At 35.1% G+C, this 15,267-nt stretch overlaps 2 protein-coding genes across 2 annotated transcripts; one reads left to right on the forward strand and one right to left on the reverse strand.

The window, feature by feature from the left end:
- The first annotated feature begins 1,279 nt into the window (after positions 1 to 1,279).
- On the forward strand, positions 1,280 to 6,177 carry LOC144554419 (protein PEP-RELATED DEVELOPMENT ARRESTED 1 homolog, chloroplastic). The gene is made up of 9 exons (XM_078302740.1): positions 1,280 to 1,597; positions 2,351 to 2,512; positions 2,650 to 2,718; positions 3,263 to 3,433; positions 3,823 to 3,966; positions 4,512 to 4,670; positions 5,339 to 5,404; positions 5,499 to 5,558; positions 5,823 to 6,177. Exons 1-9 carry the CDS (start codon positions 1,319 to 1,321, stop codon positions 5,865 to 5,867), a joined length of 1,155 nt encoding a protein of 384 aa, XP_078158866.1. The 5' UTR covers positions 1,280 to 1,318; the 3' UTR covers positions 5,868 to 6,177.
- A 291-nt stretch (positions 6,178 to 6,468) lies between these two features.
- LOC144554408 (potassium transporter 5-like) lies at positions 6,469 to 11,036 on the reverse strand. The gene is made up of 9 exons (XM_078302732.1): positions 10,773 to 11,036; positions 9,948 to 10,173; positions 9,447 to 9,695; positions 9,036 to 9,086; positions 8,593 to 8,853; positions 8,345 to 8,397; positions 8,124 to 8,238; positions 7,758 to 8,012; positions 6,469 to 7,511 (listed from the first exon to the last, which is right to left on the reverse strand). The coding sequence occupies exons 1-9, from the start codon at positions 10,986 to 10,988 to the stop codon at positions 6,652 to 6,654; spliced, it is 2,286 nt and encodes a 761-aa protein (XP_078158858.1). The 5' UTR covers positions 10,989 to 11,036; the 3' UTR covers positions 6,469 to 6,651.
- Positions 11,037 to 15,267: the final 4,231 nt, after the last annotated feature.

Raw genomic sequence — 15,267 nt, forward strand, 5'->3', positions numbered from 1 at the left:
ACAACTCATTTTTTTACACTTTAAATTATACAAAATAAACATAATTGTATTATTTTTATGTAATAAGGAAACATTTATCAACTAAAAATCAATAACATTTATTTAATAAAAAGTCGAAATATATTAATCAAAGGTGTAAATTAATTACCACTTGTCCTTGATTTTTTTTAAATCTTTATTTGTTTTAAAATAATAATTTATTATATTTTTATATATGTGAATGTCTCTAATGCGAACAGAAAAATTATAGAAAAGAGCAAAAAAAATTGATGTAAGTATTAAAGTATAGGTATAGCTCTCGCGGCACTACGAGCATGGCCTAAATTCAATCATTGAAGCAAAACTGCTAAAATCCTATAGTATCTCATAATAACAAATTACAAATGCAAAAAGGAAAAAAAATTGCTAGTGTAAATTTCACCGTATACATTTCTAGGCCAATCTACTTAGAATTTTTATTTAGAAAAATTATGGGGTCTACACGACAAATCTCTATCATTGTTTCTTGCCGAGGGATTTCCATATGAACCCTGTGAGAGATTTCATGCGATATCTATAATATTATGCTTATGATTGCAAAATGCGTCCTGGTGCTTGTCAGAGAGGCCATCAACATATATAGTTCTTGCTTAAATTTATCTTAGTTTTATAAGGGTTATCTTTCTGAGTAAATCCTCTTTGTATTTCATATCTGATAACGATGTGAAGGATTAAGATTTACCATCGTAATATTCATACTATTATAACGATTTCGATTGAAGGAGAAAGTTGATATAAAAATCAAACATAGATTTAGAATTATCTAAAAAGGATGTGCAATTTTTCTCTTGGAAAGAAATGATTAACTTCCTTTATTAACCTCTTTTATTAATTGAATCAGATATAAGAGATAAAGTTGAAGAGCAAAGACAATATGGACATTTAGCGAAAAATATTTTTCTTAGCTCTCAATATTAGATTTCTTGCTCTTAGAATAGCACCTCCCTTTTTTTAATTGTATCCTCAGGTAACCTGCGGGGAAACAGATTCCACAGTTCGCTTATCTTCCTAATTAAACTTAGGAGCGAATTAGGATTCTCCGAGGCAACTCAAATTTTTAGTTTGGATCAAGACCGTTCGATTAAAAAATTCAGGTCAATCTGATTCCAAACAAAATGCACGGAGTACTTTAATATTCGTGCCAAAGAAGATCGGGCAGTTCGGATAACTAACTTAAAATTTGAGTTACCTTAGGTGATTTGAATTCAGTCCCCCCTTATCCTGTTAAGCCCTCAACAGTCAAAAGCAGAGAAGGCGAAAATTGGAGCAACTGACAAAAATGATAAACCTCACTCTCTCCCTTCTCCCCTCTACCCTCCCTAAAACCCTCCGTTTCTCTGCTCTCCAGTTCCGACCTCCTCTTGCCACCACGCACCTCCATTTTCCGAACAAGGAGAGAAGAACTTCATCTCTCTCTTCCGCCTACACCGAATATAGCCCAAGTCAATTCGATCAACCATCGAGCGACAACATCGAAGAATTAAATGTTGAGCAAAGGAAAGCGCTTCTCAAGGGAGGCGAGCAGGTTGTCTCCGTCATGCAAGAGATGCTCAACCTTGTAATCTTCTTTTCTTATTTATCTTAGAGTGAGGCTATGGTACTGTGTTGTCTGTGTATAGCGTGGATTGGTCTGTACTCCGAACAATTTTTTTTTTTAAAATCCAAATAGTCGATCTGAACCGGTCAACATGATTTTTATATGAAAATGTACTTGTAGACTAAGTTTTATATTTTTTAGAATTTTTTTACATTTTTTGTAGATAGGTAGAAAATCACTATTTTTAAAAGGTCTAAAATATTTAGATTAAGTGATATTATGCCTATCTAAAAGAAATAGTGAAAAAATTCTAAAAAATTTAAATTTGATATGCAAGTACATTTTCACATGGAGATCATGTTGAACGGTTCAGAGCAATTGTTTGGACTTTTAAAATGAAGTTTTTGATCCATAGTATGGACCAATGTGCACTATGCATAGTACCATAGCCCCACTCTTTACTTTTAGTGTTTTTCTGATATCAGTTATGACAACTTGAACTTTATGGTTGATTATAGGAAAGTTGCCTAATTACAGAGTACCAAGCATTTGAGTAAAATTTGGAAGATGTTTTTAATATTACCAGGAGTGATATTGTTAGTTTATCTATAGCGTGCTTGATTGAATTGGCATTATTGCAGTGACTGGTACTTTGTAATCCCAGAAAAGAATGTCTACTGTAGAGTGCTCATACCCTTACTGCAAGTTATGTATACTACTGAAGAAAAATGGCCAAGAATTGGATTAAATTTGATTACCTTTTGTTTTGTGTAGTTAGAGGATATGGAGGTGGACATGGACAAAGATGCTGAGCCTGTGGCACTTGAATTGGTGGCACAAGGTGTGATAGGAAAGAGAGTGGATGAGATGGAGTCTGGTTTCATGATGGCTCTTGATTACATGATCAATCAGGCCAAGAAGGACAATGATGATCAGGTGCTCGATAAAATGCCTTATCATTATGAGGAATTAATATGAGAAACTAATTAAGTAAATCAACTTGCAACTGAAAAGTTCACGAAGCATCTTGTCTAAATCAGCAAATTCTGAACATTTATTTATGTATTTTTCAGCGGAAGTCACTGCTGGAGGTGATTAAGCAAACAATTTTGGACCATCTCACGAAAAAATGCCCCCCACAAGTGAGTATATCACTTTGAAAGCTGTACCAGCTTACATATAAGTAATTTATTTTCTCTTCGTCCAGTGACGGAGATAGAGGGGGCCAACAGCCCTCCCTATGAAATAACAGCACCTCTTTCATCCCATATTGTTCTGTTTTGTACCAGTAAAAACCTTGTTGGCCCCATTGAATACATCTATGCTTAATTATATAATTGTATTCGGCCCCCACATTTGAAATTTCTTGCTCCATGTCTGTCTTCTCTATTCTTTATTTTTTGTTTGCATCTCTTCTGGCTTGTAAATATGCTCCGCTCCCAATTATGCTGTCGTACTGCATTGGTTGGTTGGTTGCAGGATCGGTACGTACTATTTTCCAAATCGTTGTTATATTCGGTCAGTACAACTGTAATTTCTAATTGATGGGTAATAGATTAATTAAGCATTATTCAAGCCAAAAAAAATGTTGAAGAGAAACCTGCAAAATGTAATCAGGACCCAGCTGGTCTTATCACGTCATCAATAAGTTTTAAAACCATGCCTTTTAAATATTGTACACAACAGGTTCAAGTGGTGGGGCTTCTTTGTCAGACAGCAAAAAAAGATAGTAGGCAGGAATTGTTGCGGCGAGTAGCAGCAGGTGGAGGTGTTTTCGAAAGTGAAAAGGGGCTTAAAGTTCATCTGCCTGCCGCAAATTTAAATGATATCGCTAACCAAGCAGATGATCTTTTGGAGGTACTTCTAAATAAAAGAAATGATTTTCCCATTTTCACCCATGTGCAATGAAATGACATAAATCCCTCTATAGTCTAGTTGGAATCGCTTTGGACAAATGATAGGGCACTTGATGAAACTTGTTTCATTGGTAGGGACATATTTTTTTTTCCTTTAACCATAATTAGTAATGACTAACTGGATTGGTAAGCTAGTAGTTTCAGTGTTTTAGTATCTTGTTTTGTACTTCATTCTTTTAAAGTTATTGGCTAAAGGTTGTGCTAGCAAATTCTTGATACTGCCAGTTCTGTCTGTCATATTTCCCAAGAGGAGAGGAGACTAGGTGTTATTTTTGTACTTAATGCACAATTGAGGAAACTATTTCAAATAAATGAACAAAAAATATGCAGAATATGGAGTCAAAACCTACTATTCTCGACAGAAAGCTACTTGCTAGGCTGGTTTTGGTGCGTGAGGAGGCTAGAAACATGATGGGTGGTGGTTTATTGGATGAGAGAAATAATCGTGGCCTTAGCACACTCCCTGAGGCAGAGGTCTTTCTCCCTCCCTCCCTCCCTTGCTCTATCTCTCTGATTCTGTCTTTGTCCTAGAAGAAAGGCCAAAAATGCCACTCTGAAGTTTCATTCTGTTCAATATGGTTCTAATCATTTGGTTTTCTATTTGAGGCCTGCTATTAATTGCCGTGGGCTGTCTTGCCTTGGTTCGCCTGCCAATGGAGGCTTGCCATCTTTTCCAACCTTGTGTGAAACAAATGCCTTTGGATTAGTGTGAACCATATGTATAAAACTGTTGTGCACTTGAGCAGGCGCGGTGAACCCCCATTTGCTGGCGAGCCCAAGACAAACTGCTTGCATGAGCCAAGGCTTTAGCCTTTTATTTTATGAGGTCTTCTGTCACTTTCTTGTTATCATGGAAACAGTTAGGATGATGACATGCTGGTTGTGCCCTTGTAGAATACAAAAGGTTCACGCTGAACCTAACCTGATTTGGGACCCACCAAACAAATCTTAAAAATATGGGGCTATTTCTGGACCCACTTTTTATTTAATTTTCTTAATTATATAAAACTGGTTTGTAGGTGAACTTTCTGGCAAAGCTGGTCTCCTTGCGACCAGGAGAAGCAATGAAAAATATCATTAGTGATGTTATGCATGGCAGAGCTGAAGGAGCAGATATTTCAGAAAGTGAAGATGAAGCTAGCAGTCCAAGAGCAGTTCCCAAAGGGATTTTTGGAAGGGTGATTTTCTTCATTTCTAGTACATTTAATATTACCATCTTAAGCATTTTGAGCAATTGGTTGGTTAATTGGGTAAGACAGCAGATCCTAAGCAATGCCACCTTAAAGCTGGACACACTTGAGGGGATAGCAAAATATAAAATTCTTATCATATTTATGAAAAAAGAACATTGAACCTTTTCTTTTTTCCTCCAGAAAACAAAACTTCATTATTACAGTATTATTGTTAACACTGTTTTTTAGTTTTCAAGAAGTGAAGAAGGTGGATAAATTATAACACTGTAGCGTGAATATGGTTGATATTATCAACTTGACATGGCTTTTAAATTCTAATTTAAGAAGTGGGAGGGTTAATTGGTTAAATATTGACATATGGAAACAAGAGCTGCTTGGTGCCAATCGGGAGGATCGCCCTGCATTGGTGGTGCTGTGGCTCCGGCACTGCCACTCGGCTCTAGTTTTTTGGAGCTAATGCTTGCTTGGCATAATTTCTTACCTTAAATATTCACAATTTCATTGGTTCTCTAAAACCCTGTTTGCTTAATGGATCCTGACAGATTCCAGTAGCTTGCTGGACATAGAATGCAGTTTAGCCTTTGTGTTCGTTTTTGCTCTGCCACTTAGCTTAAATATGAACTAAATTTACATAACAAACATTATCTTTGTAGGGAAGTGTTACAGGCCGTAAACCACGACCAGTCCGTCCCGGAATGTTCCTCGAGACTGTCTCAAAGGTACGAAAAAGTTGCACTTTGCCTTCTTTCTTCTGCATTATCAGCCTGGTTTTCACATTATTGTTGATATGTGATCTTATAATTCCTTTCACAGGTACTAGGTGGCCTGTATGCTGGAAGTGGGTCTGGTGTGACAGTACAACATTTAGAATGGGTTAGGTTTCTTAAAACTCAACAATGTACCAGTAAATTCTTGTACCAGACCAATGTTGGTCGAGTTCCTTCCAGCCAGAAAGTCAAGAGGTTTCTTTTTTAGTCATTCACCTTACCATGTTTCTTCTATCTTGCTTGACATTTTGTTGTTATCTGAGGTTATATCCTAGAACTGTCCAGCTTCCATGAGTTGTACTGGAGTCTGTGGGGCTTGGTTTCGTTTTCAAGAAGAAACTAAATCTTAAATGTTTGCCTCTTTGGTCAGGTACACCGAAAGACCCTCGAAATCCTTGAAGAAATGGCTTATTAGTATTTCATTCTAAAGCTCCAGTTCAACTTACTTCAAAAGCTTCCTAGCAATTGATGGTCTAAGGCTCCATGTATGTTTCGTGTTTAGTTTATGTGTATTTTTTTAAGCTATCGTTGTCACGGGGCATGTAGATTACCAAAATTTTCAAAAGCGGTCAAAGGAATCTTACTAACTTTTCCTAATAATTTGTCACTTGTGCTCATGACTTGTCATTTATGTATAGAGTTATATAAAGACGAGCAGCTGTAGTTTGTGTAATACAAATGTTCAATTTTTCCTTTTCTATGCAATGAGGATTGTGGCATGACTAGTTCAGTTGTTCTTCTACTCCATCTGCGATGATGGTTACACCTTGTCTCCTTAATTTCGGTAGTGGCACTTTTACCTTGTCTCATACTTGGACTTCTCATTTTCTTTATGTTTAGTCTCAAGTCCAAATTTGAAACTTTTAAAGCCTTTTGAGACAGTATGAAAGAAGCATCAGAATTTTCTTCTGTATCGGTTAGAGAGAGAGAGAGAGAGAGGAGGACGAGGAGGATATTAGGACTAATTGTAGTAAACTCAAAACTCAGAAACAGAAATTATGAGCCAAAGATCAAAATTTCATTTTAATTTGGCCTCTTCAGGTCATTATTTTTATATTACTCTAAAAGAGCTTTCTCTTTCCTATGTTTAAACCGATGAAATAGCTACACACACACACACACAAACTGTCATTGGAGAACACCATGCAAAATTGATAAGCCTAAACAAAACTCATTGCATTATCTCTTTCTAACCAGCCTCATATGTGATAGTTCATACCAACCTGAAGCAAATTCTTGTTTGGTATTTGTAAATCTACAAACCCTTGCCTAAAATTCCTCCTAAGAAAATCATACACATAATTCACAATCACCTTCTTAAATAAATTAGACTCCTCACTGGCCTTGACCTCGCTATGGCCCAACAGGTACACCACACCAGCCTCTCGAGACATCTCTAGAAAACGAATCTCATTCTGTACCTCTTCTCTCTTCTCTTCTTGATCAGAGTTCTCTTGACGAATGAAATTCTTAAGATGCTCCATCAGTAGCTCCTCAAATTCCATGGTCCCCACACGACGGTCCCTGTACCCGTACCTAGCAATGCACCGGTACATTTTGTACTCCTTGGGTCCCACCCTTCGGAGCAGGAATCGCTCCTCAGGGGGTACCTTATTTATGGGCAAGTACTTCACCGAGACAAAAACCAAAATAGAGTGAATTGCTGGGACGTTGGTGAGAAAATGTGGGAAGATAGCGGGGATGCCTCGTGTCAATTCAGTGTACAGAAGGCCCACTCCCGGTACACGTGTGATGCCGAGACTAGAACCAAGGCTATTCAAGTATTCCATGGAGATCTTTTTCTCTACCTCAAAAGCGTGACGCTTGGTTTGTACGTAGTGCCAGACATACATTATAAAGAACAAAAGAGCTGCAAAAGCTAGAGGGAGGTAACCTCCTGTAGTAAATTTGTAGAGAACTGAAGAGAAGTACAGGAGCTCAAAGGAGACGAAGACTAAGATGAAGAGTGCGACTAATGCTAGGCTTAATTGCCAGATCATCAACATAATTATGACGAGGAGAGAAGACGTTACAAGCATCACAGCCACCACCGCAATTCCTAATTATTTCAAATAAAATGGTGAGGTAAATTATTTTCATGATTAGTCGAGAAGGCCCGCATTTCCCTCTGACATAGAAATGTTAGCTTATGCCAGAGGATTGCAGAATGCAAAAATCTCTTTGGAATCAATAACTAAGTAGTGATAACTTCTTTTTTTGGATGGGATTGAGAGAGAGGTTCAGGTTCAGGTTCAGAAAATGATGTTTTAATAAATAAAAGTAGACAAGGAATTAGAGTTTTTACCATAGGCATTTCCAATATTGGTGGTGTCTTTGAAGGAAGCGGTGACAAAACCGCAAGCTAGCAAGAGAAGAAAGTTAATCTCGGGTATGTACACCTGTCCTTCATGCTTGCTTGAGGTGTGAACTACCTTCACACGTGGAAAGCAACCCAACGCCATTGATTGTTTTACAATTGCAAATGTGGCTGAGATCATTGCTTGACTTGCTATTATTGATGCAAGCACAGCCACTGTGAACATAGGCCAATACACCACCTCTGCAAATGAGCAAAACCAATTTAGATATTTATGCCATATCTCAACCAAGTATTCTGAATGAATACAAATTAATATAAGAGATTTTTCTTTTGGATTGTTGAAGGAGATACCAGGAGTTGATTTGTAAAAGGCATCTGGGACATCCCCGGGAAACTTAGATAAATAAGCGGCTTGTCCAACATAAGCACATATCAAACATGGATAGACCAATCCCGTAAAAGCAATCTACAGAATAAATAAATAAATTTAAACAAGCCTTATTATTTTCTCATATACAGTACTAAAATCGAAATCTAAAGGGTGACTAGGTTGTGGGTAAAAAGAGTAAAACCTGAATTGGTCTGACGGAGAAGTGACCTAAATCTGCAAACATTGCTTCAGTTCCTGTTCAATTAAATGCACCATTAGATCAGTATAACTTAGTACTATAAATGTCAATGGTCATGTTTCCTTGCTGGTGTTCTATAGTTGTACTCTCACCAGGCTGATATGGTACCTAAAGAATGACCTCTTTTTTTTTTTTTTTAATTACAAAAGCATAAGACGCGTGAAATATATAGTAGAGAGAAAAGAACATACCGGTCATGCAAAGAACAACACCTCCAAGAGAAATCCAAGCTTCTTTAAGGTCGCTTTTGAAGTAAGACACAATATATAGTGGATTGAAAGCCTTGAGCACACTGGAGTCGTGTCGGATCAAGTTGGATATACCAACGGTCCCTATAAAGATGTACCAGACTAGTATAACTGGTGCAAATGTATATCCCACTTTGTCCGTGCCAAATCTTTGTATCGAAAAGAGCACCACCAAAATTGCAATCGATATCATTGCAATTGCATCTGATAAAAAACAAATTGGCTAACAATTCAGTCGTGTAACATGAAAGATTAGATGAAAGTTTAGTTTAAGTGCATATATTTAAATAATTTCACAATATTTTTGTGATTATACAACTCATAATTATGAGAATGGAGATTACAATGAGGAGATACTTTTTCTAGAAATATGGATTAATGCATACCTTTGCTTAGTCCAGCATCAATTTTCTTCACGCCATCTACTGCTGATAGAACTGCATAATTACCAGGTAAATGTTAGAATAAAGTTCTCTTTGCCAAAATGTTCCTGAATAATACATAAATTCGATAAGAAGTATTAATTTGATTAATAGTTAACTTCCAAAAAAATAGGCATAAATATTATCTGGCCAATATGATCCTCAAAAAAAAAAAAAGTAAAAAACAAACGTGTTGGTAATAAAAAAAAATTCCACTCTAGGATTAGTTTGCTTCTTCGCAGGAGACCTTAATAAAATTCTTATAAAAGTTGAAATCTCACCCTCTTGGCTCTTGTGGACCAAACTACCAATTCAACATCACAATAAAAAACAGAAGAACCAGAACACAGAACTTGTAGTAGAAATTTAAATAACCTGAGATGCAGGGGGTAAGAATGCCATCTCCTATAACCATGCAAGTGCCGAGAAGGGCCAGCCAGAGAAGTCCAGTCTTAGCAAAGCTGCTCCTCTCAAGTGCATTTCTGATCTTCTCAGCTCTTCTGAGGTGCTTGTTTGGTAGCTCCAACTTGTATGCAGAGATGTCCATCACCTCTGTTTGTTGGCTTGGGAGTGCATTCACGTTTGAATGCCGGCATATTAGCGAATACAGTGCAAAAGTACCTCCTGAAAAAAAGGGTAAATAGAAATCAAGTTTAATCTCACTCTGTTTATCATTACATGTAGCAATTGTGTTCCATTGATTGGTATTCTGTCCAACTGTCCTTAAAAACTCTGTATTTTTCATAAAATTCTAGAATTTAAAAACTAGCAATGCAGTATTAAAAACTCTCCAATCTTTGAGCATTTATCAACACACTGCACTCAATTTAGTTGATTTAAAGATAGTAAATCATATTAAAAATTAGGAAGCTGTACCCTCTCCATTGTCATTGGCCCAGAGAACGATGAAGACATATTTGATCAGGGGGAAGAGAGTGAGAGTGTAGATGATGAGAGAGAGAGCCCCGATTATGTCGCTTTTGTTCGGGGCTCTGTCGGCGAATGTGCTAGCGAAAACATACAGAGGTGATGTGCCGATATCACCATACACAACTCCAATGCTTTGAAATGCAAGTTGCAAGATGGCTGCTGTTGATAGAACCTATCAAGGTTTGAATAAAAAAAAATTACCGATCAGCAAAGAAACTAAAATTATGTGAAAAGAGACATGAAAGGGCTACATGCCACCTGTATTTTGTTTACCTTCCTGGCTTAATGACTATCCATTTTTTCTGTGTGTGTGTGTGTGTGTTTTACATTTCTTTGTCCCTGAGCATTATTATTATTATCGATTAGAGGTAAAAAAAAATATTTTTCTTGCAAATTAATATAGGAATACTAATAACATATTTCTTCCATTACGTCCATATTTAAAAAATGGACCTTTAAATATATTAAATTTAGCATTCACCAACTTCCTTTTATATGAAAAAGGGTTGGTGGCTGGTACTCGATTTCTCCAAAGTTAAAATGTTGTATGTGGTCCTTCCTAGCGAGATTCCAACACAACACATGTCTAAAATCAGAAAGGATTCTATGTCAAAAGATGTCAAAAGATAAAAAAAAAAGATTAAAAAAAAAACTATAAAGCTTAAGCTTGTAAAACATGCAAAACCTCTGGAAAATGCAAACGAAAACGGATATATCTATGTTATTACAACCAAGTATAAAAAAATATTTTAAAAACAAAAGGCACTATACCTTAGATGCAGCCGGCATGCCGGAGACCCGGCTAGCCTCTTTGTCAAGAGAATCCATTCTGTGGAAATGCTCTGTAAGAGGCGTGCATTTTTCTTTCTCTTCACCATTATCTGTCTCATTTTCTTGGTTCATGATCTTGTCATTATTTTTCTCTCTCTCTCCTTCATCAATCATCTCTATGTTCACTATAACTCCATCAACTACTTCCTCTCCCATTTGAAGATACCTCTTTTTTTTCCAAGTAATGAAGAAGTAAGATTCTTTTCTCTTAACACTTCCTCTTGTACTTTGTTGGTCTTTTATAACCGAACCAGAGGGGTTACCTAAACTCTGCTTGTTAAGAATGTTTTGGGTAGACTTGGTTCAAGAGGAATTTTAAATAACACGAGAAACTTTTTAGTTACACAACATTGTTTTAGTAAAAATTTATGCTAGATAATAAGAATTTTATATAGTCGAATATAATATTCCATAATAATTTTTTTTAATATAACATGAGAAATCTTTTCAATTACATTTCTTAATATATCCACACAATCATATGTTCTTTTGAATAAGAGCACAATTATTTAATTAATAATGTAAAAAATTAACTTGAAATTCATATTCAAAATTTATACTGGAGCTAATATAAAACTTAATCCCATCCTTTTTTTTTGTGAGAAAAGACATAATATGTCCGTTTTATTTAATGATTATTTAATGAAATATTTAAGTTACATACACTGAGTACTATTAAATAGCTTCAGTCTAAATATTTTTCTATTGCAATTTTAAAAATTTGTGATCTCAACATGCCACACACCTGCCTCGTCGACAAAACGTTTAACTTCTCGCTACACCAAACTCAGAATGGTGCCTAGGAGCAAAGTGTCAAGCATCTTACTTAACTTGATTTTCACTGTAGAGAAAAAAAATATAAAAGCATCATCTCCTGTGCTAATGGAATTCACATCCTCTCCAATACATGATAAGGGAATCTTTTACAATTACTAGATCTGAACAGTTCTTTTTAACTTGGCACGAATCTCAAAGCCCAAAAATACTGCCCCCTATTGCAATCCGAATCTCAAACTGGTTGAGATTTAATTTGAAACCGTAAAGTGAAGGTGATCCTCTGCAATACCGGAGAGGATATGGATTCGTGCTAATGTGCTGCACAAGTATTACAAAGTAAATGCTAAACCGGGCCCAGGTTCAAAATTAGTACCATCGTTGGTGTTTTTTTGACTTGGAGCAGCGACCTGGCACGTGAGCGATGAAATGAATCTGTTTTAGCATGGAGACGCGTAGGGCTGGGGAACCTTTCCCCGAGGAAGGCAATCTGGAAATGACTCCTGTTCTCTTGTTGGATCCTCTCCAATCGTTCCCATAGCAATGAAGATTTCAAGACAATCTTAACCATTTAATCTGGATCTAACAATCTATATTGCACTTGATTACAGGGGTTGCCTCCCGAAAATTTTATTTATACCATATTAAAAAAAAAAAAAAAAAAATCAAAAAACCACTTTTTTTTTTTTAAAAAAATTACAAAAATATCTAAACGGCAATTCAACATGTAGATTCCTTTTTGGAGGGCCGTAGATTTGATTGGAGACCCTCAAAAATAAAAAAAATGCAATGTAATATACTAATATTTAAGTTTTTGATAGGCTTTCAATTCAATCTATGGCTCTCCAAAAATGAGGTCGCAGATTGAATTAGCTGTTCAAGTATTTTTGGAATTCCCTAATTTCAAAGGTGTTTTGGTTTATTTTTTTTTAAAATGATATTAATAAAAATTTCGGTGTTGCCTCATATGTTTATTACCAACTGTAGCCATGAGAATATCATATGAGATCTTTGCAATACTATCTCAAATTGAATGGCTAAGTTCTGCTTCAGACTGCAATTTTGTACAACCATTGGAGAGGAGCACCTCCATATATTGGCTATGTTGGTGCTATTTTCTCCTAGTAAACCTTCCCCAAGAAGGTTTGCAAATAATATAATTAAATGGCGTACCGCGTACATAAACAACAACGGTGTTAATGTATATTTTAGCTTGAGGAGGGTTCAAATGTCACCATTTTTTTTTTCTCTATTGTGCCTCTATTTTTTAAAACTTTAATAATTTAAAATTTAAAACTTAAAAATCAAAATAAAACCGTTGGATATGATCTACATAATTATTTATGCACATTTAAAAAATTATGACATTTCAATTTTATTTTGATTGTCATCAAGAGTTTGTAAAAAATGCACTAATTTGGATGATTTCTAGACGTTGATTTTTGAACCTATTGATTCACATAAAAACAAAATAGAAATGTGATAATTTTTTATGAGCACATAGAGAAAATAACATAGATCACATCTAACGGTTTTATTTTGACTTTTAAGTTTTAAATCTTGAGTTATTAAAGTTTTAAAAAATGGAGGCATGATGGAGGCATTTGAACCCTCCTCTTTAAAATTATTAACTTTTTGTTATATGCAAGCTTCAATTTTGTTATATTTTCTATATGCTTCTACTCAATGGTAGAACTTATGATAGGATAGATAAGAGCATATTAGTAGGGTTAGTGTTGGCAACCTAATTGATTATGTGTAATTTAGCTTTTTTTTAAAGTTGAACAATGATTGCTGAATTATAATTTGCCAAGTTTGATCCATTTTTTATCAAGTAAATGATTTATTTGCTCTTGTAGGTGTAGATATAGTAATGTAAAAATGTGATGTGATGTGATTAATATATCGGAATTCGATCATGTAATATGACTAAATTTTCGTAAGTAATGTAATATGAAGTGAGACAATTAAAATGATAAAAAAACAGTCATGTCATACTAATGATTATGTCCGTGATTATGTGTGATCGTAGCACTTTAAAAAAAAAATTAAGAGTAATTCATTCAAGATTTTTCATATATAAATGCAGCCTATCTATAATATTATGCCTCTGCGTATCTACATGTAATCAAATATTGTGCCATTATGTATCATAACGTGTTAAGACCAATTCACATAATGTAATATTTTGTATCACTTTTTATTAAAAGTAATCACGTCACGTAATGTTTTGTTTTTTCAAACGACACACAAGTTATGTCACATAATCAATATCAGTCGCATAATCAATATCACGTTGTTCTGTAACAGAGTCATTTTCAGGACATGATTTTTTTCCTTCTTAATGCTTAAATATCTTTGATTCCGTTCAATATGTTCACGCGTTACTATTATTTATAAAAAAAAATAATATTACACAAGTATCAAATTACAATAATATATAGTGAGAATTCTTGGCTTTTAGCACAATTTTTTTTTCCCGTTTAATTGTGATTTACAAGGATACAAACTCTTTGTTAGTGTGAAATTTAACGCATCAGAGGAGATGGTTGTAAATGAGACCAATTTTGTAAATTAATAGCAGATGCTATTATAATTTAGTTGGAAAAAATCCTAATGAAGTACGCAAATTGTCTACAAAAAAATTGCTTTCAAAATTTGAAAAAAGCCCTAAACTTTAAACCCTAATCAGGAATGATATTTCTTAAAGTAAATTAATTTTTCCTTGTAAAACTGGAAAACAAATTAAAATGCATATCCGGAGCTTTTAATCTGGTCCGTTCATTTCGGATAACAATTGTTCAATATTTTGTATCACTTTTTATTAAAATCCACATATTTTCTTTACTACAGAATCTTGAATTAATAAATTTTATTTTAGTACTTACTCAAACAATTGAACAAATCACGAATAACCATGCCTTTGGTTTTCATGAACTGTTAAGTCCATTAAACAAGAAATATAATATTTAGTTTTCAGTTATTACATTAGGGATTTAGCCTTTAGGGGGACTTGGTATTAAGATGATAATTGTAAATATTTTTAAAGATCAAAATTGGGTACGCGGAACTTTTTTTTTTTGAAATCTTAGCAGCTGCTGCTAAGTGGGGGTACACGGAACTTACTACTATGAACTATCTGAAATGGCGATCATGGTTCATGTTGTTGGGATCCAGGCCCAAAATTGGGAAGCGTATCTTCTGCGGAGCTGTGTGGAGCTTTTAATCTGATTCGTTTATTTCGGATCAGATGGATCAGATCAGATTTTATCCGAATTGAAAATATATATATTATCAAAATTTGCAAGATTTGATCTGATCCGTCTGATCCAAAACTAACGCATCAGATTAAAAACTCCGCACAGCTTCGCAGCGATTGGCTCCGCAGAGGATACACTTCCCCCAAAATTGACCCAACACAATAAACCAGCATGTGGCATCTATGTCTCTTTGAAGCTGTAACAGAAAAGAATATGAAATTTCAAGGGAATCTGCAGTAAAATTTGAACTGAAAAAGGAATTCACCTCCGAGAAAGGAGAGGTAGCACAATTGACTAGAAAAATGTCTTAGAGTTGTTATACCCAAAGGTCGAGAGTTCGATTCCCCTCACGAACCTTGGTAGCTACTACCAAGTTTTCAAAAAAAAAAAAAAGGAATTCA

The sequence above is a fragment of the Carex rostrata genome, chromosome 1 (genome assembly GCF_964058835.1).
Source record: "Carex rostrata chromosome 1, lpCarRost1.2, whole genome shotgun sequence".
NCBI lineage: Eukaryota > Viridiplantae > Streptophyta > Magnoliopsida > Poales > Cyperaceae > Carex > Carex rostrata.

What these genes read in the sequence shown, in the direction of transcription:
- LOC144554419 (XM_078302740.1), top strand. Translation starts at nt 1,319, where the DNA reads ATGATAAACCTCACTCTCTCCCTTCTCCCCTCTACCCTCCCTAAAACC. An exon ending in GCACACTCCCTGAGGCAGAG is followed by an intron (nt 3,967 to 4,511) that starts GTCTTTCTCCCT and finishes ACTGGTTTGTAG; the next exon opens with GTGAACTTTCTGGCAAAGCT. An exon ending in TCCTCGAGACTGTCTCAAAG is followed by an intron (nt 5,405 to 5,498) that starts GTACGAAAAAGT and finishes TTCCTTTCACAG; the next exon opens with GTACTAGGTGGCCTGTATGC.
- LOC144554408 (XM_078302732.1), bottom strand. Translation starts at nt 10,988, where the DNA reads ATGGGAGAGGAAGTAGTTGATGGAGTTATAGTGAACATAGAGATGATT. An exon ending in TCTTACCCCCTGCATCTCAG is followed by an intron (nt 9,087 to 9,446) that starts GTTATTTAAATT and finishes GTAATTATGCAG; the next exon opens with TTCTATCAGCAGTAGATGGC. An exon ending in TGATGCTGGACTAAGCAAAG is followed by an intron (nt 8,854 to 9,035) that starts GTATGCATTAAT and finishes GTTTTTTATCAG; the next exon opens with ATGCAATTGCAATGATATCG.